The following is a 21,494-nucleotide window of genomic DNA, read 5'->3' as shown; positions in this document are numbered from 1 at the left end:
ACATAATGAGAATCTCTTAGGATTCTCAGTTGCCGATGATGACTAACAATACGAGACCTAAAAATCTAAAGAGGTTTACAGTCATTTGTCAAAGAACACAGCTGCTAAAGGACAGACTGAGACTTCAATTCCAGATCTGTTTAGTTATAATTTCTGATATATTGGCCTATTGTGGGGGAAAAAATCATAATTTGAATATACCTTTCATAGAATAGCATGTATTAACTAAGAGATTTTAAAGATGGAAATAGAAGAATTATTGAAGACTTAACTATTTTTAGAAAGTCTGTGTTAATTTTGTCTGCCAGTTACACATTCATGAAAATGAATTTTGGGAATATAGGTCATTGTTCTAAGAACTTTTTGTTCTAAGAAAATAGAATTAATGATACTTAGTTGGATAAACTCAGAAACTGCTATAGTTTAAAATATATAGAAGAAAAGATTCCCTAGTTATCTAATATGTTTACAAGTTTACTTGAAAAGCTGGCCTTCCAACTTTTGTCTGCCACATTCTAAAATTTACATAGTATACCCTTTGTCCTCCATGCTGTCCCACAAATAGATTTATGTTACTTCTGTTTGTATTTCTATATTTCCCATGTGGTTTTTCTGTTTAATATTAGGGGAGTAGAGCCAGTTAACATTTAGGGAGTTACCTGTTTTCATCTTGAGGTGGCGAGTATGGAGATGTGGAATTTTTATACACATTACAAATGTTTGGCACAGTACTTTTTTTATATTGTGGCTTCACAAGGGCTGGCGTTAAAACTGCTTCCATGTCTAAGAACGAAATACTGCCTACATATCAGTTTGTGCTGGTGGGGAGTAAAAGGGATAGTTGGTTCTAGTCATAGATGTAGTTACTGTGGGTACTTACAAGGCTGTGGCAGAAACAAATATTTCCTAGATACCACGTGTTAAACCATGTATTTCTGTGGAATACTCAATCTCAAGGTGCTTAACATTTGACTACAATTGCAGAAGAGTTCCTTTAGACAAAGTTGTGACCTAGTTTACTCTGGATAAAGGCAGACATGGTTCACAATCCATTATTTGTAAAGTTATGGTTTTCTTTCATTTTTTTTTTTTTTGCTACACTCATTTTATTTGTATTTAAATATTTTAAGGATCCTAAAAGTAAAGATGCAGTACAAATGAATTACTTGATATCTACATATCAAGTATAGATATATCAAGCAGATCAGTAAAACAAAAATAAAGAACCCCACATATTTAACTTTTTTTTAGGTTTTTTGCTTTTGTGATTTTTTTTTGATACTTGCCTAATATGCATGTAATGTGAAAATCGTTATCAGGGAAATAACTTGCAATGATGGCTAGCTCTGTTTATTGTCTTAGGAAAATTTTATGAACAATCCAAGCATAATTGTTAAGAACATGTATTGAATTTATGTAAGTGGAATAAAATTTTTATGAATGGGGGAAAAAAGCATGCATAGGCATATACACACCTCAGAAGGATACAAACAGCTGTGACATAGTTGGAAAATGAAGTCAGAAATTTACCTTTTGGATTTGTACAAGGGTTGGGGACCTTTCTATGTTCACTCTTTTCCTTTGAGGTAGCTGCTGCTGCTATTATACTAATGATTATTCCATATGAAACTCCAGGAAGTGTTGCATTTTATTATAGTTTTAACCTGATTGTTGAAACAAAAAGTTGTTTAGTAAGAACATTCATGAGTTACAATATAGTTAGTAGAGTGTTCCTAAACAATTCCTCAGCTAGAAGCTGGAAAAATTTTTAGAGGTGCTTTGTCAGAATCTTATTTGGAGTCATGCTATAGTTTGAATCCATTTTTGACCATGTGACCTTATACAAATAACTTCCCTAAACTACCTAATCTGTGGAATGGTATTGTGAGGGTTTAATGACATGAAGTGTGTGTAGTGATTATCAGGGATGTTGCAACACAGTGTCCATTTAGTGTTTTTTTAACTGATATTTATTGATTTTTTACATTTTTTTTATTTCAGAATATTACAGGAGCACAAATGTTTAGGTTACATATATTGCCTTTGCCCTGCCTGAGTCAGAGCTACAAGTGTGTCCATCCCCCAAATAGTGTGCACCACACCGATTAGGTATGAATATACCCATCCCCTCTTCCCCCCCCCACCTGCCTGACACCCAGTGAATGTTACTACCATATTTGCACATAAATGTTGATCAATTAGTACCAATGTGATGGTGAGTACATGTGGTGCTTGTTTTTCTATTCTTGTGATACTTCACTTAGTAAAATGGGCTGTAGCTCCATCCAGGATCATAAGTCCATTAAGTGTTAGTACTTATTTTCTCTTTTCCTTTAGAAGATGGATTCTTTTTTTTTTTTCATAAGTCTTTTTTTTTTTTTGAGACAGAGTCTCACTCTGTTGCCCAGGCTAGAGTGAGTGCCGTGGCGTTAGCCTAGCTCACAGCAACCTCAAACTCCTGAGCTCAAGCGATCCTCCTGTCTCAGCCTCCTGAGTAGCTGGGACTACAGGCATGCACCACCATGCCCGGCTAATTTTTTCTCTATATATTTTTTTTAGCTGTCCATATAATTTCTTTCTATTTTTAGTAGAGATGGGGTCTCGCTCTTGCTCAGGCTGGTCTCGAACTCCTGAGCTCAAACGATCCACCCACCTCGGCCTCCCAGAGTGCTAGGATTACAGGCGTGAGCCACCGCGCCCGGCCAGAAGATGGATTCTTAACCTGCCATCCGTGGGTAAAGTTCAAGGGTCTTTGAACTTGGGTAGGAAAGCAATTACATCTTTATTTTTACTAAGTTCTAAATGAAATTTAATATTTCTTCAGTTTTGACTGAATTTGGGATTTGTTTCTTTGTTTTTCTTTTTATAATTTTGTGGCATTTTAAAATGTGTTCCTCAAAAGTATTTTTTATTAACTTTATGTAAAGGATATCATGAGGTATGTAATCTTTTCCATAGAGTATTTAAACTCCAGTTTTTAGTGGTATGTCAGGGGCAAAGATTTTCTGGAAACTTTTTTTTGACAAAAAGTTAATTTAAGTGGTGACTAAATTAAAGTATTTTAATATTTAGACAGATATATAGTAAAATGTAAGCTTTGAATTTTTCTTTTTTTTTTTGAGACAGAGTCTCTCTCTGTTGTCCTGGGTAGAGTGCAGTGGCATCATCATAGCTCACTGCAACCTGAAACTCCTGGGCTCAAGCAATCCTCCTGCCTCAGCCTCCCGAGTAGGTGGGACTACAAACATGTGGCACCACACTTGGCTAAATTTTCTATTTTATTATAGTAGAGGTGGAGTCTTGCTCTTACTCAGGCTGGTCTTGATCCTCTGAGCTCCAGCAATCCTCCCACCTTGGCCTCCCAGAGTGCTAGGGTTACAGGTGTGAGTCATTGCACCTGGCCTTGAATTAATTTTTGTGATATAATATTTCAAAGATAGGGAGGGTTTTTTTTTTTTTTTTTTTTTTAAAGGTTAGCCCTTCTAGACACCCAGGAGAAACATTCATTTTACCTAAGTCTTGAAAGTAGTTGAGGGTTTGAGAATTACTGCCTTAAATTTTAAAGCTACCTAAGGAACGATTGATTAGTTGAATAAACATCTAAGCAAAAATGAGAATGAGAATAGTGATCTGAGACTGAGAGGTTGGGAATTCCCCCTCTAGGGCAATCAGGAAGAGAAAATAGGAGTTATTCATCAATACTAAAGTAACCTGTAAACCTTAAGTTCTTTTGCAGGGAGACAGGTTCACTTTTAGAGCTGATTTTCCAGTTACCTTAAGGCTCAAATATTTTTTCATAAATGTCTGAATTCTGGATAGAATCTCTTTCCTTATTAAATAGCCCAATTAGAGATGGGGAAGAATATTGACATCGAGAGACCAGACAGCTAAAGAAAAGGGCTCATGTGGATTTGCACAATTTTTGGAAATTTTATGAAACACATTCTAAGTGATAGAAATGCTATAGCATGCCATGTGGCTTCAAGGAATTTGTTGTCTATTGGTATATAAGTAATATGGAAATGAAATATTTAACATTTGGAAGTTCAGAACGAGTACAAGATAACACCAGAACAAGGAAATTCAGAATTGAAAGTCAAATGAACACATATAGTAAGAAGCAGTGTGACTTCTAAGAAAACTACATATTTTATACAAAGGAAGCTGATAGAACAAATGCTAAAATAAGAAAAGGAAACACCACACAATAAACTTAACAGCAACAAAAACCATCCTTCAGGCCTCTAGATACTTGCTTTAATTTCTATAGACTATGATCCTGTTCCGTTAAGATGGTTCCATTGAACTGAAGTTCAGTGATTGTTGTGTAGTAATTGTAGTGTTACCCTGCATATATTAAATTCATTATCCTTGGGCTTGACACCTCAGCCCTTGAGCCCCTTGCATTCCCAGCCTTTGTTGTGGCACTATTATTTACTTTGATACAAAATGGAAATTTGAGGCTCATCCTTTATCAGTCTTCTGCCAGATTTCCTGTACACTAAGAAATCAAATGCAGGTTACCAAATATAAATCTTTGTTCTCATAGACTCATCAGGTCTGAACTTTTATAGAAGTGTATGTATTAACTAGTTTTTCTATCTTTTGCTGTGATGCTTTCCTACTCAGTCTCACCTTGCAATCCAAGTTGGCTTTCTCAAGTGCAAATTTTATTGTCACTCATATGCTGAGAACTTTTCATTCTCCTTCAAGATTAAAACTCATACTTTTACAACATTACATGAAAGCTCTTTCCTGATCTGGCCATTGTCATCTATTCCAACTGTAACAGTTTGACAACTCTGCCATTATGTTTTATTTCTTCTATCTGAAATCTTTTCCACTTTCTTGTTCTTCTGGAACTCTTTCATTATTCAGAAATAGGTAGGGAGCTATGTTTTATTTGTTCTTAGTTTTTAATTATATAGGTAATGAGGATCTCTTATAACTCAGAAAAATCAGATAAATCAGAAGTTGGAGGGGGACTTTATGTATTTTTAAATGTGGATTTATTTTCTTTGCCATAAACTTCATGAATAGAGACTGATCTTCCCCTTTCCCCTTTCCCTTTCCCTTCCTTTTTTTTTTTTTTTTTTTTTTTTTTTTGAGACAGAGTCTTGCTCTGTTGCCCTGGCTAGCATGCAGTGGCATGATCATAGCTCACCTGCAGACTAGTCAGTTTCCTTGGATCTGACAAAAATGAGGCCAGACCTTAAGGGCCTGAAAGCCTGATTTTTATTCAAACCTAAGTTTGTGTACTGTTCTTTGAACTATAATTTTTAAAGTGTAGATATTTTCTGCTGTTACTTGTGTCATTGCTATGAAAATGGTAATAGAGATTTTAAGTACTGACAATTTGTGGGAGTATAACCTTCTGTAGAAATCTCCAAATTTTCAAGTCAGTTGGTATTTAATAAACGTTGTCAGGTGCTGTGCTGAGTATCAAGGGGTATAGAATAATAAGACCCAATTTATCATGATACAGACTAAGCTGGGAAAGAAACCACTGCCATAATTACTATTACAGTATGCTAATTACAATGCCCATCTGTGCTGTTGGAAATATTTTTGGATTTTTTTTTTGAAGGCTGAGAAACATACCTAGGGGATTCTAGCTATTCATCTTCTTTTTGCTGATTGTGTGCCCTGGGCCAGGCGATGAACTAGACTGTGGAATTAAAAAAAAAAATTAGTGTCAGCAATCAACTTGCTCCTGTTTTATGTCCTAAACATATGTAGGGAGCTCTCTAAACTTCACTCAACAATTTCACCCTGAGAAGATTTTCCATTTTTGACTCTTTAGACATTTTTTAAGTGGTATTTTTAACATATAATAGAAGAAAACTTTGATGACCTATGCATAACTGCACTGATAGAAAAGAAAAAAGGAGAATGTAGATGTAAGCAAAGTCAGATAACCCCAACTGATAGCAAGTAAACACCTACTCCCTCTATCCCCTCAAGATAACCACCATTAATATTAATAATTTCTTTTATATCCTTTTAGAAAAATTCTTAGATAAATTTTTAAATAATGTAGGTAGTACTTTTGTCCCAGAACTTATTTGCAGTCATGTATCACTTATCAATGGGGATATGTTCTGAGAAATGTCTTTTTAGGCAATTTTGTCATTGTATGAACATCATAGAACATACTTATGCAAACCTAGATGGTATACCCTACTACACACCTAGGCTATGTAGTATTTGCTTCTAGGTTACAAACCTATACAACATGCTAGTGTACTGAATAGGCAGTTGTAATGCAATTGCATTTGTGTATCCAAATATATTTAAACATAGCAAAGGCACAAAAATATGGTATTATAATATAATCCTGTGGGACCACAGTTGTATGTGCCATCCATTGTTGACCAAAACATTGTTATGCAGTATGTAACCATTATTATATATTTTCATTTTATCTCTTGATAGTAAAATATGGTAAAATACTTGATAAAACATATTTTGGTAATCTGATTTTAAAAATAAATGAAATATGTTAGCATTTGTGCTGTAGCTCTGTTTTAGCAGAAGCTTGTTTTATAGTCTGGTACATTTGTTATTCATAATCTTGAGCAGGATCCAAAATAGAGCCACATTTTATTAAATACTTCATTTTGGTAAGCTTCTCTTTATTTCCATTTCATAGTTATATATTTTGTGAATTGTCAGTTATACCCTTAATTTTTTTCCAGTTTGGTTGCTAGTAGTAGCTATCTAATTTGTTAATTACAAAGGATTGATTCATTAAATTTTACTCTGTGTGTGTGTGTGTGTGTGTGTGTATTTAATTTAAAATAATTTTTGTAGAGGCCTAACTTTGTTGCTGAGGCTGTTCTCAAACTCCTCTCGCCTTGGCCTCCCAAAGTACTAGGATTATAGGTGTGAGCCACCATGCCTGGTCTTACTGTTAATATGTGTATCTTAAGTTTAAAAAAGTAAATTATAGCAATACAAGGTTTGGAAAAAGCTACAATCTGTTTGTTTTATAAGTAAAATTCATGATTAAGTTTAATTTGAAGACTTGAGCTTCATTTGTTTTACTTAACCTTCTAATTGACTTGCTTAAAGAAAGTGATTTACTTCTCAATATTGGATATACCATTTCTGCCCTTCACTTTTATGTTATGACTGTAATGAGATTACATTTCATGCATGGCTCATATGTACATTTTTTTTAAACATGATAATGCTAACATAGACATGAACCATGTTGTTTTTTGAGAAGAAAGATGTTCTTTCTTCTAAAAGAAAAGAATAGTAATTTAGTTGTTTAGGATGGTGGAAATCAGAAATACTTTTAGTGTTCTCTTTATCTTCATGCATGTGTATTTTTAAGATGTAAAATACAGACATATATTCCTATCAGTTTCTTTTTATCATTTTTTTCCTAGGGTTTTTTACCCTTGAAGTCACTCAATATACTGAATTGTTATTTCAGTAAAGCATATTAGGATGGCAAGGAGAACATTATAAAGTTAGTAATAAAAACAAATTGAAGCAATAATGAGATTATTACAAAACACAGTTACTTCTATTAATATAATTTAAATTTCAAGGGTCAAGATGCAGAGTTTAATTTATAATGGATCACTCTGAGGAAGCAGGGGTTACTGATAGAATTTTATGTGTTTTTTTTGTTAGGTTTTTTGGTTGGAGAAAATTAATATGTAGTAATGTACTCTAAAAGAATTACGTGGGCTTAGTTAAAATATAGATCTTATATTAAATGCACAGTTCTTTTAGTAATAATGTAATCCATATTTTTTCCTTCTCTTGGTTAATAAAAGCTTTTTAAATTCTGTGTTATTTGTAGTTTATTTTCATCTTCACTGTTGAGCTTTGTGAATTTTTTACGTTTGGATGCAGTATCTTGATTCTTTTACCTAAAAGCACTTGTAGAGTATCTTTTCAGATAGACTATTCCAGGAAACAGAGGAAGATTTGCTGTGTTATTTGACATGTTGTGAGTGATGAATGAGCTCAGGGACAAAGGCAAATGAAGGAGAGATAACAAACTTGAAGAACTGCAGAGGTTGTATTCCAGTTAAGTGTGGTAGCACTGGATTATCTAAATTTAACAGTATTTGTCCAAGCCAAAGAATTTTGAGCTATTTTCAGCTGCACTATAGTAAACTTTTATTAGAAGCATGTTTGGCATTAACTGACATATTTTGGCAACTTTTCATAGCATCTGGGTCTCATCTAAGTAGTATGTATTTGGGATTGTTGTAGATGCCCACTATCCATATTCAGTTTTGAGTGTGGAATTTGCCATTCCCATTAAGAGGTACCTATGTGTGTCTTCTGGGTCTATACCTTTATATGGTTATGTTTTATATGCAGAAGAGTTATTCTTCCTTGGCTACTAAACTACTATTTTCTTCTCTAACCACCAGACAACAGTGTGTGTTGTACATTTTTAGATAAAACATCTAAAGGAGGTATTCCCTTCCTGACCAAATATATATGAACAGTTTTTACTTGTGAAAGTCTTTGTTTCACCTTGACAGATTTTGAAATGTTACTTTGATGACATACTTTCTGTTTCTTACTTCAGATTAATTCACACAGCTACAAGCCTTTATAATTACCTTTTACATTTCATGTTCATATCTAGTTAAAGTTTTATTATTCATAAGCTATAAATATAAATTATATATTCATAAGCTTAAATTATCATGTTCTCCTTGATTACTTATATTGGATACAGTCAAGTAGAAACATGACTACTTGAAATTCTAAGTAAAATAGCAACAAAAGTAATTTTATCTTTTATCAATATGTGAACTTTGATACATATTTTTCTATTGAAACAAATATCTAGGTTTTCTAAGATAAGGTCAAAATGTGTTTTTTACCGCCAATATATAACTGCCACACAATGGTATGCATCTCGTGGCTCATTATAATTTTATTGAATAGAAATTCTTAATTGTTTTCTAACTACTTGGGATAAAATGTGCTACTAATGGGATATAGCAGAGCAGTTATTTGAATAGAAAATACTTTTGTCTTTTCCATATTAGGAAGCAAGATTGTCCTCTGCTGTAATATAAGGTTTCTTTGTTCTGCTAGAGTATTGACAGCTCTTAAGAGCCGGCTTGTAGGTTGTTATCAACTCTGTTCTTGTACTCTTGGTGTAGGGTATTTACTTTATCCGGCATTTTCTCTTATCTCATGACTACTTGCAGATGTGGGTTAGTACCAAAGTGATGAAGAGATAAGAACTTATAGCCAGGACAGTGCATTCTGTCATCTACAGTGTTGAATGGGATATGTGTAAATATTTACCTGGAATTACTTTTAGAAAAATCAATGTTATTGATACTATTTACAAACAATACACACTCATTTTCAATAGGATCTTTGAGGTATGATTTACATATAGTGGAATTTAACCTTTAAAAATATGAAAGATTAAATTTACATAAAATGTGATAGAGTTTTTGAAAAATGTATATAGTAGTTGCCTATTATCTGTGGGAGATATGTTCCAAGATCCCCAGTGGATGCCTGAAACTGGGGATAGTACCAAACTCTCTATATACTGTTTGTTCCTATACATATATACCTATGATAAAGCTTAATTTATAAAGTAAGCACAGCCAGAAATTAGCAATAATTAATAATAAAATAGAACAATTATGACAATATGTAAGCATTGCTACTCTTGCATTTTGGGCCATTATTGAGTAAAATAAAGGTTACTGGAACATGAACACTGAGACACCAAGACAGTTGATCTGATATTCAAGGTGGCTACTAAATGGATAATGGGCCAGTAGCTTACGCAGTGTGGATATGCTAGACAAAGGGATGATTTATGTCTGGGATGTGACAGAGCAGGATGGTGCAGGACTCATCATGCTGCACAGAATGGCATGCAATTTAAAATTTATGAATTGTTTATTTTGGAATTTTCCATTTAATATTTTTTGGCCACGATAGACCATGTAACTGAAACCGTGGAAAGTGAAACTGCGGATAAGGGGAAACTACTGTATAGTTGTGTTATGACAACAGTGGTGTTGCTTTGGGTGTATGTTCTAGCTTCTAAAGATGGGAGCTTAGATTGAGACCATTTGCTTTTTCTAATTTAATTACTTAGGACTTTAATTTTTCCTCTCAGTACTGCGTTAGCTGCATCCCACAAATTATGATATTTTCATTTTCTTTCAGTTCAACTGATGTATTATTTAGAAGTGTGTTATTTAATTTCAGTAATACCAAAAAATGGTGGTATTTTAATTTGAATTTCTGTATCTGGATTAAGATGCATTATTTTAAATATGGTCAATTTATAACATGCTTCATTATTCAAGCCCTACTTCATTAGCTATCTCAAAATTTTTCTCGTTTTACTGCTTTATTTTTTCTTTAGATTTAGGAAAAAACTACCTGTAAAATCAATACCTCATTTTAGAAGTACACCTTTTTTCCCCCCAGTTTTCCAATGATTATTCAGATAGTCTGTCTCAAGAGTTAATTTTGGTAATTGATATTTTCTTAGAAAGTTGTTCATTTCATCTAAATTTTTAGATTTATTGATATATATTGCAATACAACTTTAAAGTGTTCTTTGAATAACTAGTTTTAAGTACATAGTCTCTTAAGAAATGTATATCTGTACCTACAGACATGTATAGTGTCTTGCAGCTATTCAACTTTGTTGTGAAAGCAGTCAGGCAATATGTAAAAGAATAAGTGTGGAGGTATTCCAATAAAACTTTATGTGTCACAAAATGTTTTTCTTTTGATTGTTTTCAACTGTTTAAAAATATTAAATCCATTTTTAGTTTGCATGCCATGAAAAAACAGACAGTGAACTGGACTTTTCAATCCCTGCTCTACTTGATCTTTCTATCTCAGAAAGCTCACTGGAGCTTGAATGGCTGCTGAGGGACTCTTCCTACCTGTGAGATTTTACATTATTTGAGATTTAAAGCAAATACTGTTTCAAAACTAGTAGTAACTTCAATAAATAACTGAAGTTAATGCCTCAGGTGGAATTTCAGATCATCAATTTAACTAACCTGTTTTATTATTATTATTATTATTGTTATTTCAGTAGATTTAGGGGAGTTACAAGTGGTTTTGTGTTACATGGATTATGTAGTGGTGAAGTCAGGGCTTTCAGTGTACCCATCACCCAAATAGTATACATTGTACCTGATAGGTAGTTTTTGATCCCTCACCCTTCTCCCACCATACCCCCTTCAGAGTCTCCAAAGTCCCTTATACCAATTTGTGTGACCATGTATACCCATCATTCAGCTCCCACATATAAGTGAGTACATGTGGTTTTTGTTTTTCCTTTCTTGAGATACTTCACTTAGTATAATGGCTTCCAGTTCCATCCAAATTGCTGTGAAAGCCATTATTTCATTCTTTTTATGGCTGAATAGTGTTCCATGGTGTGTGTGTGTGTGTGTGTGTGTGTGTATTATATATACACACAACACATTTTCTTTATCCATTCATCAGTTGATGGGCGTATCTTTGCAATTGTTAATTGTGCTGTGATTAACATAGGAGATCATATGTCTTTCTGATATAATAATTTCTTTTTCTTTGGGTGGATACCCAGTAGTGGGATTGCTGGATCGAATGGTAGGTCAACTTTTAGTTCCTTGAGGAATCTCCATGCTATGTTCCGTAGAGGTTATACTAATTTACATTCCCACCAGCAGTGAATATGTATTTTCTTTTCACACCATCCATGCTGACATCTATTGTTTATTGACATTTTAAAATGGCCATTCTGACAGGGGTAATGTGGTATCTCATTGTGGTTTTAATTTACATTTACCTGATGATTAGTGATGTTGAACATTTTTTCATATGTTTGTCATTTGTGTCTCATCTTCTGAAAAATCTTCATGTCTTTTGCCACCTTTTAATGGGGTTGTTTTTTTTGTTGCTAATTTATTTGTATTCCTTGTAGATTCTGGATATTAGTCCTTTGTCAGCTGTACAGTTTGTGAGTATTTTCTCCCATTCTGTAGGTTGCCTATTTGCTCTGTTGATTATTTCTTTTACTGTGTAGAAACTTTTTAGTTCAATTAAGTCACATCTGTTTGTTTTGTTTTTGTTGTATTTGCTTTTGGGGTCTTGGTCATAAATTCTTTGCCTAGGCCAATGTCCAGAAGAGTTTTTCCTACATTTTCTTCTAGAATTTTTATGGCATCAGGGTTTACATTTAAGTCTTTAATCCATCTTGAGTTTATTTTTATATATGGTGAGAGATAGGGATCCAGTTTCATTCTTCTGCATGTGGCTCTCCAATTTTCCCAGCACCGTTTATTGAATAGTGGGTCCTTTCCCAGTGTATGTTTTTGTCTGGTTTGTTGAAGATCAGTTGGTTGTTGATGTTTTATTTCTGGGTTGTCTATTTTGTTCCATTTATCCATGTATCTACTTCTGTACTAGTGCTGTGCTATTAATATTTTGGTTACTGTGGCCTTCTAGTATAAAGTCAAGTAATGTGATGCTTCAGATTTGTTCTTTCTCCTTAGGATTGCTTTGGTAATTCAAGGTCTTTTTTTATTCCATATGAAATTTAGGACTTTTTTTCTAATTCTGTGTAAAATGACATTGGTATCTGGATGGAAATTGTATTGAATCTGTAAATCATTTTGGGCAGTAAGGACATTATAACAATATTCTTCCAATCCATTAGCATTGGATATTTTTCCATTCCTTTATGTCATCCATGATTTCTTTCGTCAGTGTTTTGTAATTCTCGTTGTAGAGATCTTTCACCTCCTTGCTTAAGTATATTCCTAGGTATTTTATTTTATTTTTTTGCATCTATTGTAAATAATATTGAGTTCTTGATTCTCAGCTTCACTGTTCATGCTATATGGAAATGCAACTGATTTTTGCACATTAATTTTTTGACCTGAAACTTTACTGAATCTATTTATCAATTCTAGGAGTCTTTTGGAGGAGTCGTTAGTATTTTCTAGATATAAGATCATATCATTGGCAAACAAGGATAGTTTGACTTCCTCATTCCTAATTTGGATACTCTTTATTTCTTGCTTTTGTTCAATTGCTCTGGCTAGGGGTTCCAGTACTATGTTGATTAGAAGTGGTGAAAATGGGTACCCTTGTTTTGTTCCAATTCTTAGGGGGAATGTTTTCAACTTTACCTCATTCAGTATGATGTTGGCTGTGGGTTTGTCATATATGGTTTTATTATTTTGAGCTATGTCCCTTTTATGCCTAGTTTGCTAAGAGTTTTTATCCTAAAGCAGTGCTGGATTTTATCAAATGCTTTTTCTGCATCTACTGAGATGATCATATGGTTTTTGTTTTTAGTTTTGTTTATGTGGTGAATCACACTTATTGATTTGTGTATGTTGAGTCATCCTTGCATCCCTGGGATGAAACCCACTTGATCATGGTGAATTATTTTTTTGATGTACTATTGGATTCAGTTTGCTAGGATTTTGTTGAGGACTTTTGCATCTGTGTTCATGAGGTACATTGGTCTGTAGTTTTCTCTTTTTGTTGCATCCTTTGCTGGCTTTGGTATCAGGGTGATACTGGCTTCATAGAGTTAGTTAGGGAGGATTCCCTCCTTCTTGATGTTATGTGCCAGTTTCAGTAGGATAGGTACCTGTTTTTGTAAGTCCGGTAGAGACACCTGGCATGTGTGCAGGCAGTATGGCATCTGCTGTCTCAGCTCAGGTCTGTGTCAAGGGGAATGATCCTATGCCACAGGCCAGTGATCTGCTCCCAGGAAGCTCTCAGTTTGCCGATGATAGCAGTGCCTAGGTTCGTCACAGTAGAAGGACTCTCCAGCACATTGGGATCTGGCAGACTGCTACAGGATTGAGAAGAGGAGAAGCAAACACTCTGACCTACCATTTCTGCTTGATTCCAAATCCTTCAGGAGTCAGTCTGTGCCAAAATTTTGTTCCTTATCATTCTGCTCCACATCTTCTTCCCATGGGATCTCTGGTAAGGGTAGATTCTGTCATCGTTCCTTCAGCATTTCACCTGAGCTATGCTTTCTCACCTGAAACTTTTTCTTCTATTTGGGACAATCTAGCAACCAATGTCTTTAGTCAGCCATCTCTCCCTACCTCCCACACCCCCTGGGGAGTAACATTTTATTTGTTGGATCATGGAGCAGTGTGAGGAGTGGCCTGGGCTGTGGAAAGGACAGTTAAGAGGGTTTGAATAGCGGTTAGTTGACCAACCACAGTGAAAGTACTTCAGTATTGTAATGACTAACATCTGTACTGCTCATGCTGGCTGATTATTAGCCTTTGTTGTATATTAGGCAAGGGAAAGAAAGAAATTCAGAGGCAGGATCTCTGACTAACCTGCTCTATGACACCATGTGTCATTTATACTCAAAATACCTCTTTATCTGAGAAGATATGTACCCTGTTATTAATATCAACTGATTTCTATCCTTAGTCTACTCACCCTATCTTCCTTATGAAACATCTAGTCCTAATATTACTTGACTATCATCTTAATTTATTTTGTTTGTTTATTTGCTGCAGGGTCTCTGTTGCTCAGGTTGGAGTGCAGTGGCATGATCAGAGCTCACTGTAACCTCAAACTCCTAGGCTCAAGCCATGCTCCTGCCTCAGACTCCTGAGTAGCTGGGACTACAGGCACATGCCACCATGCCTGGCTAATTTTTGTATTTTTTTGTAGAGATAAGTTCTCACTGTGTTGCTCAGGCTGGTCTTAAATGCCTGACCTTAAGTGATCTTTCTGCCTCAGCCTCCCAAAGTGCTAGGATTACAGGTGTGGGCCACCACAACCAGCCAGTATTTTGGTGTTTTTTTTTTTTTTTTTTTGATAATGTTATTTTAAAATTATTTTTATAGATTTAGGATGTACAAGTACAGTTTTGATACATGGACATATTGCATCATGGTGAAGTCTGAGCTTTTTGTGTAACCCTCACTTTATTAATGTACATAGTACCCATTAGGTAATTTCTCATTCCATAGCTCCTTTCTGCCCTCATGAGTCTCCAATGTCTATTATTCCACTTTCTATGTCCATGTCTATACATTATTTAGCTCCCACTTACGAGTGTGAACATGTGGTATTTGACTTTCTGTTTCTGAGTCATTTCTCTTAAGATAATGGCCTCAGTTCTATCCATGTTGCTGCAAAGGACACAATTTTATTCTTTTTTACGACTGAGTAGTAGTCCATGGTGTGTGCATGTGTATGTATACATATATGTATATACATACACAGAACATTTTCTTTATCCAGTCATCACTTGACGGACACTTGGAAATTTAGGTTGATTCCATATCATTGCTATTGTGGATAGTGCTGTGATAAACATACCAGTGCAGATATCTTTTTGATATAATGATTTCTTCCTGCTGGATCAAATGGTAGTTCTATTTTTAGTCCTTTGGGAAATCTCCACACTGTTTTCTATAGAGGTTGTTTAAAGAGTTAATCTAGGACTGCTTGATGTCACACAATTAGTAGTTTACTCAGAAGTAGTCCTTGTTAGTAGCATCTTTTGAAAATAAAGGATAAAAATAGTACTGCACATTTGAATTCTCCTAATTTTGCTTTGTGGTGTTTATACAGCATCTTCTAGCCTGCCAAGGAATTTATGTTTCTATTTGAAATCAGGTTCCTAGAGCCACCTTAACAAAGTACCGTACCACAAATGGGATAGCCTAAAAACAGAAATTTATTGTCTCACAGTTGTGGAAGCTAAAAGTTGGAAATTAAGGTGTCAGCAGAGTTGGTTCCTTCTGAGGGCTATGTAGCAGAATCTGTCCCATACCTCTCTCCTAGCTTCTGGTGTTTTACTGGCTTGTAGATGTATCACTCCAGTCTCTGCTTTCATATTCATGTGGGATTACCTCTGTGTCTCTTCACATGGTCTTCCTTGTGTGCATGTTCAAATTTTTCCCTTTCTAATAAGGACACCAATCCCTATTGGATTAGGGATCACCCTAAGGACCTCATCTTAACTTGACTACATCTGCAAAGACCCTATTTCCAAATAAGATCACTTTCTGAGGTAGTAGGAGTTAGGACTTCAACTTATCTTTTTGAGGGGACACAATTGAACCCATGATGCCAATGTTAAAAAAAATGTTTGTTGTTATTTCAATGGTAGAAATTTGAGGATATTTGCCACATTGGTTTTTATTCTTGTTGATTCATTTTAAGTATCTGAAAGTTTTCTTAAAGTCTAAGCAGATTTTTTCTAAATGGTATAATTTATACTGGAGAACAGTAATCATACAAATTACCTGCTTAATGGTTAGTCATATTTTCTATGGATATATTTACTACTTGCTGAAAACATTTGTCATCTTGAAATTTTAATGTAGTTAAATGATGATATGATGCATGACAATTTGAAGTCTGAATTACTACAGATATTGCTTTTATTTCCTTGTGGAAACCATCCTGGTAATGTTTGTTTAGTTAGGCTGTGGTACATTCCTTTATTATACTGCTTCCTTAGGCAGTGATTAAGCTCTTATTTCCAGAAAGCTTCTACACCACAAGATAATGAAAATAAGATCTTATATATAATATTATAATTAGCCAGGTTAAATGTCCTGTTGTCATCAATTCTTCATTAGACTTGTACATTTACTTTGGAACTTCCTTGAAATTCTTCAGGTTATAAGTGTGATTTCAGATAGTCTTTGAAAAGTTGAAGCAATTTCTGTATTCTTTAAAGAAAATCATTGGGAATATATTAGATGGTATATAAATATTCCTTTGGATACCTTTAGCATACTAATAGTGTAAACATGTTTGTGCAGGTTTTGACCGGATCATCTCGTCAAAGTTATTCACCTTCTGGCTATCAGGATTTCAGTAAGTGGGAATCAATGTTGAAAATAAAAGAAGGACTTCTAAGACAGAAAGAAATTGTAATTGATCGGTGAGTCTGTTTTTTTAAATTACTAAATATTTCAGGCACACAGAAATGTAGATTAATGAAACAATTACTTCTGTATCCACTACTTAGAGTTTTAAGAACTAGAACCTTACAAATACATTGATGGTGCATGTTTTCCCCTCCCCACTCCCAATCTTTCCAAGAACTACTGTCTTAACTGAGGGCTTGTATGTCTTATTTCTGTGACCTTCCTCATTCACTTAGTGAATTATTAATATTTCATTATTTGAAATCTCCTCTCTGTTTTGTATACATAGCAGGTTGTCTGCAGTGCTAATGAACTATCACAGCTACAAGATAGTGTCTTCGTGTTTTACGCTTGGGAACTATCAAATTGGAAAAGTACTATAAAGTATAATAGTAATCTCCTTTAAGTATGTTAGGTGTGATGCCACAAACTATGAAGATAATGACTTATATAGTTAAGAATTATGGGAGTTTTATAGGACATTCCAAAGTTTTTGAATGTTTGCACACCTAAGCTTTGAAAAAGAAATGCATTTGAACTTAATACAGTTCCCTGATTATTCAGAGCAGTAAACCTTAATGTTACTTAATCATATTATCTTTGATGTAGATTGGTTCTACATCATTTATGTATGCTTTTGGGATAATTAAACATGTTGTATATCATGGTAATTGGAAAATAGTTCTCAGGCGCGTTTCTTCTTAATGCTAACCATTGCTTATTTTTGTGTGCTTGCATGGGATAAAATAGTAGGCATTTTATCTTTAAAATTCTAATTCAAATGTTAAATGAATTTAATAGTTGAAATTTCAAAAGGTTTTTCTTGGAAACTTAGCAGTATTAAAGGAAGATCTACTGGAATATGAACTAGACCATAGACATACGTACTTTCTTGTTCTCCACTATGTCCCCAACATTTTGAAGAGAGTCTGGCATGCAGTATGTACTTAGAACTTGATACTTCTCTTGTTGATAAATGAATGAGGATTGTAGAAAATAATTTGAATTGATTTTAGAAAAAAGCTACTTAAAAATATAAGCTGTTTCTAATACAAGTAAATCTTATATACAAATAGGTACATGCCCAGCTGTATATGTATTTTTAACACTTCTAATTTAATTCATTATATATACTTGAAATTAATAGTTTTTTTAAACAGACCATTGCAGAATTTTATTAATATGGATCTGCTCTCCCTCAGACAGAATCAATTAGCTTTTATTATTTTTTGAATACCATTCCACTGGGTGTAAACCAATAGGAAATGTAGAAAATTATTGACATATTCTAATGAAATATATATTTTTTAATTGTGTATGTTGTAGAAGGAGACTAAGGAAGAATTTAAAGTAATTCAAGTTGCTCAGTTGGCCAATTCTTCAGCTAGGATCATTTGTTCATCTCTGGTAGTGGCATGTTGGCTGGGGGCTGGTGGCCTAAAATGATGGCCACAGCTATATGGCTTGTCTTTACTCCATGTGGTCTGTCATTCTGCAGCAGGCTAGTCTGGGTTTGTTCATGTGGTGACTGAGTGGGATTCTAAGAGTGAATGAAGCAAACAAGGTCTCTTGAGGCCTTAGGTTCAGAACTGGCCCAATGTCACTTTTGTTACATTCTGTTGGTCACAAGGCCAGTAGACCTTGCCTTTAGACACCAGGAGCAGCAAAGTCACTTTGTAAATGGGGCATTAATAATACAGGGAGGGAAATAATTGAGGTATTTTGGTAAAAAATCTACCACACCCAGTATCTTAAATAATCTTTGGTTTCTTTACAAATTTATTGTAAATTTTTTTGGTAATCAATGTATTTGATATTGTATAAAACAGAAGAGAAACTAGCAGCTTTTGTTTCAAAAGCAGCATAACCAGTATTTAAAAGTAAAAAATATTTATATATAAAAATCTCTATAACATATATATTACTTAAAATTAGAACCAAATATATAACATTTCTGTTTTTTGAGGAAGTAGATTAGACTAATGGCCTTTAAAATGTTGATGACACATGCAGAGGCTATTTCAGAGATAGAATTGACAAGATTTGGTGTCCAATTGAATGGAACTGAGAGTGAGGAAGCTAAGCTTCCTACTTTGGGATCTTGTGTGTTGATGATACCTTTCAAGTCACTTAACAAAAATTACATGTTGGATATTATTTCTGCAAATATCAAGTTATCCACAATAATTGCATGAGAAACTGCATGTAGCTTTTGTAGTAGACGACTAGATAATTAGATCAAAGAAAAGCATGTGTTTGGGAAAAATGACTGCTCTCTAAACTGTCTCTCTAAATTTTCCCCATCTCACGAGAAAAAGCATATATTACAGATTAATTTCAGGAACAATTCAGGAAAACGGGAAACCTAGTTTCTCATTCTTTTTATCTGCCACCATAGCCATTTAGGTGTTTCCTGAGTAAAGTGCTTAACCTTCTGCATTTTAATCTACTTATCTGCCTGGGTAAAGGAGTTTCACCAGTTAAACAAGAATGAAGTTTTTTGAAAATTGATCTCATAGAAATAAAGAGAAGAGTGGTTAATAGAGTTTGGGATGGGTTGTGGAGAGTAGAGAATAGAGAGAAGTTGGATAATGGATACAAAATTACAGCTAGATAGGAATAAGTTCTAGTGTTATGTAACACTGTAGGGTAACTATAGTAAGCAATAATTTATGGTATTTTTTTTAAAATAGCTAGAAGAGAGAAATTTGAATGTTACCAACACAAAGAAATGATAAAGCCTTGAGATGATGTATATGCTATCATGTATATATCATATCATGAGATGAGTTGATGATGTGCTGTGAATCATGAAGTTTCTCACTCTGGCAGTTGGCAATAGGCGGTATTCCAGGCCCTGTGTGAGCTTCAAGCACTATTCCCTCTGATCTTTTTGTTTGGCTCTCTCCCTCCACACGTACCTTCAGTGGTTTCCTCATGCATTTATGAATTAATATTCATCTGAATTCTCAAGGGTCACTCAGCACTGTGAACTATAGCTGCATTGGTTTCTCCAGGTTCCTAGCCTTGTGCCATTTTATTGTTCTTCTGTCTCAGGGAGACCACCCACTCTGTTCTAGGGCTTGACAACTCTCTGAGCAGTAAACTGGGGCAGTTATGGGGCTTACTTCATTAGTTACCCATCTCTCAGAGATCACTGTTCGTAATTGCCTGGTGTCCAGTGTCTTGAGAATCTTTGTTTCCTGTATTTTGTCTTTTTTAAAAAAAACGTTTTTCAGGCAGGAGGGCAAAACCAGTCCCTGCTACTCCATCTTGTTTGACAAAGGAAATTTTTTTTTTTTTTGGGTAAACCTTTAAATTATTTGAAAAGTGTTATATGACTAATCTCTCCTAACTTACCTATTTCCTATTTAATGTTTTCTATGTGGATTTTCTTAGAGGTTGGCACATTTCTTAAAAAATAAAAATGACTCCAAGCAGAAAAAGGTCTTTGATGCAGTCTGAAACATATACTCTAGCTAGTTCCAAAAGTTACTTTGTAAGTAGTATTGGAAAACATAAAGCTATTTGTTTACTCACATTATATGATTTCTTGAAAGCTCTGTCTCCCTCATAAGTTCATTATGAAACTTGTTATTAAGTTTTTGAAGATGAGAGATACTGCATACAAAGCTCTCAGCATCATGCCTGACACTTAATAGTTTTAAAATTTTTAAGGATACGTATTCACACAAGTTAAATAACGTGGTTAAAGTAGGCCATGAGCTGCTGAAGACAGATTTGAACTTCAGTGTGTCTGGTTCTAACATGAGGTTATATTACTAAATGAAATGTCAGAGCTATACAAAGATGGAGATCTGTCACTGAGTGAGTTCTTCATCACTGGTGATATTTATGTGTAAACCGTGTAACCTGGGATGTTTTAAATAAGATGCAGGCATAGAACGGCAATTGGGCTAGATGGTCTTTATAAAACTACTTTCACCCCTGACAATGAGATTCTCAAAACGTATGAGTATTGAACAGAATTTGTATGAATTTAAATAATGATTTTTAGGGTAATGGCATTCCAGACTGAGAACGAAACATTTATTAGGTTAAGTAACAAGAAGAAAGAAAGCAAAGCATGACTTAGTTAGAATCTAAGAGAATTATTCTACAACAGATTGCATTCTACAGAATGCTGGGAGTACTTTACAGTATAAATAAACTTTTACTTTAATTCCACATAAGGTACTGTAGTTTAAAATAATTCCCTATTATGATTTTTAAAATTGATAATACTTTTAAACTCTTATGTAAAATTGTTAGAATACTAAACGTTCTGATTTTAACTACCTTTTAGAAAAGTATATTCTTCATAATGTGACCTCAATTTATGTTTTTCAGGCAGAAGCAACAAATTACCCACCTACATGAGAGGATAAGAGATAATGAATTACGGGCACAACATGCCATGTTAGGACATTATGTAAATTGTGAGGATTCTTATGTGGCTAATTTGCAGGTAAGGCTACAGAGGATTTTGCAGTTGTTTTAGTAGTAAAGCTTGTGTTAAAAATATACTTGTTTTAAGTACATTTTAAGTCAATTTTTGAATCAATAGTGTATTCACATGGTTCATATTTA

At 34.2% G+C, this 21,494-nt stretch overlaps 1 protein-coding gene across 1 annotated transcript in view; it reads left to right on the top strand.

Moving 5' to 3' along the window:
* Positions 1 to 21,494, top strand: part of CEP85L (centrosomal protein 85 like) — a 108,930-nt gene that overhangs the window by 46,180 nt on the left and 41,256 nt on the right. Inside the window, exons 4-5 of the mRNA XM_069488392.1 lie at positions 16,797 to 16,918; positions 21,255 to 21,372. Of these exons, the coding sequence (XP_069344493.1) occupies positions 16,797 to 16,918; positions 21,255 to 21,372 (240 nt within the window). The remainder of the gene's footprint in view (positions 1 to 16,796; positions 16,919 to 21,254; positions 21,373 to 21,494) is intronic.

This window comes from Eulemur rufifrons, chromosome 15, assembly GCF_041146395.1.
Source record: "Eulemur rufifrons isolate Redbay chromosome 15, OSU_ERuf_1, whole genome shotgun sequence".
NCBI lineage: Eukaryota > Metazoa > Chordata > Mammalia > Primates > Lemuridae > Eulemur > Eulemur rufifrons.
Note: the sequence above shows the minus strand (reverse complement) of the source record. Positions and strands in the feature narration are given on the sequence as shown.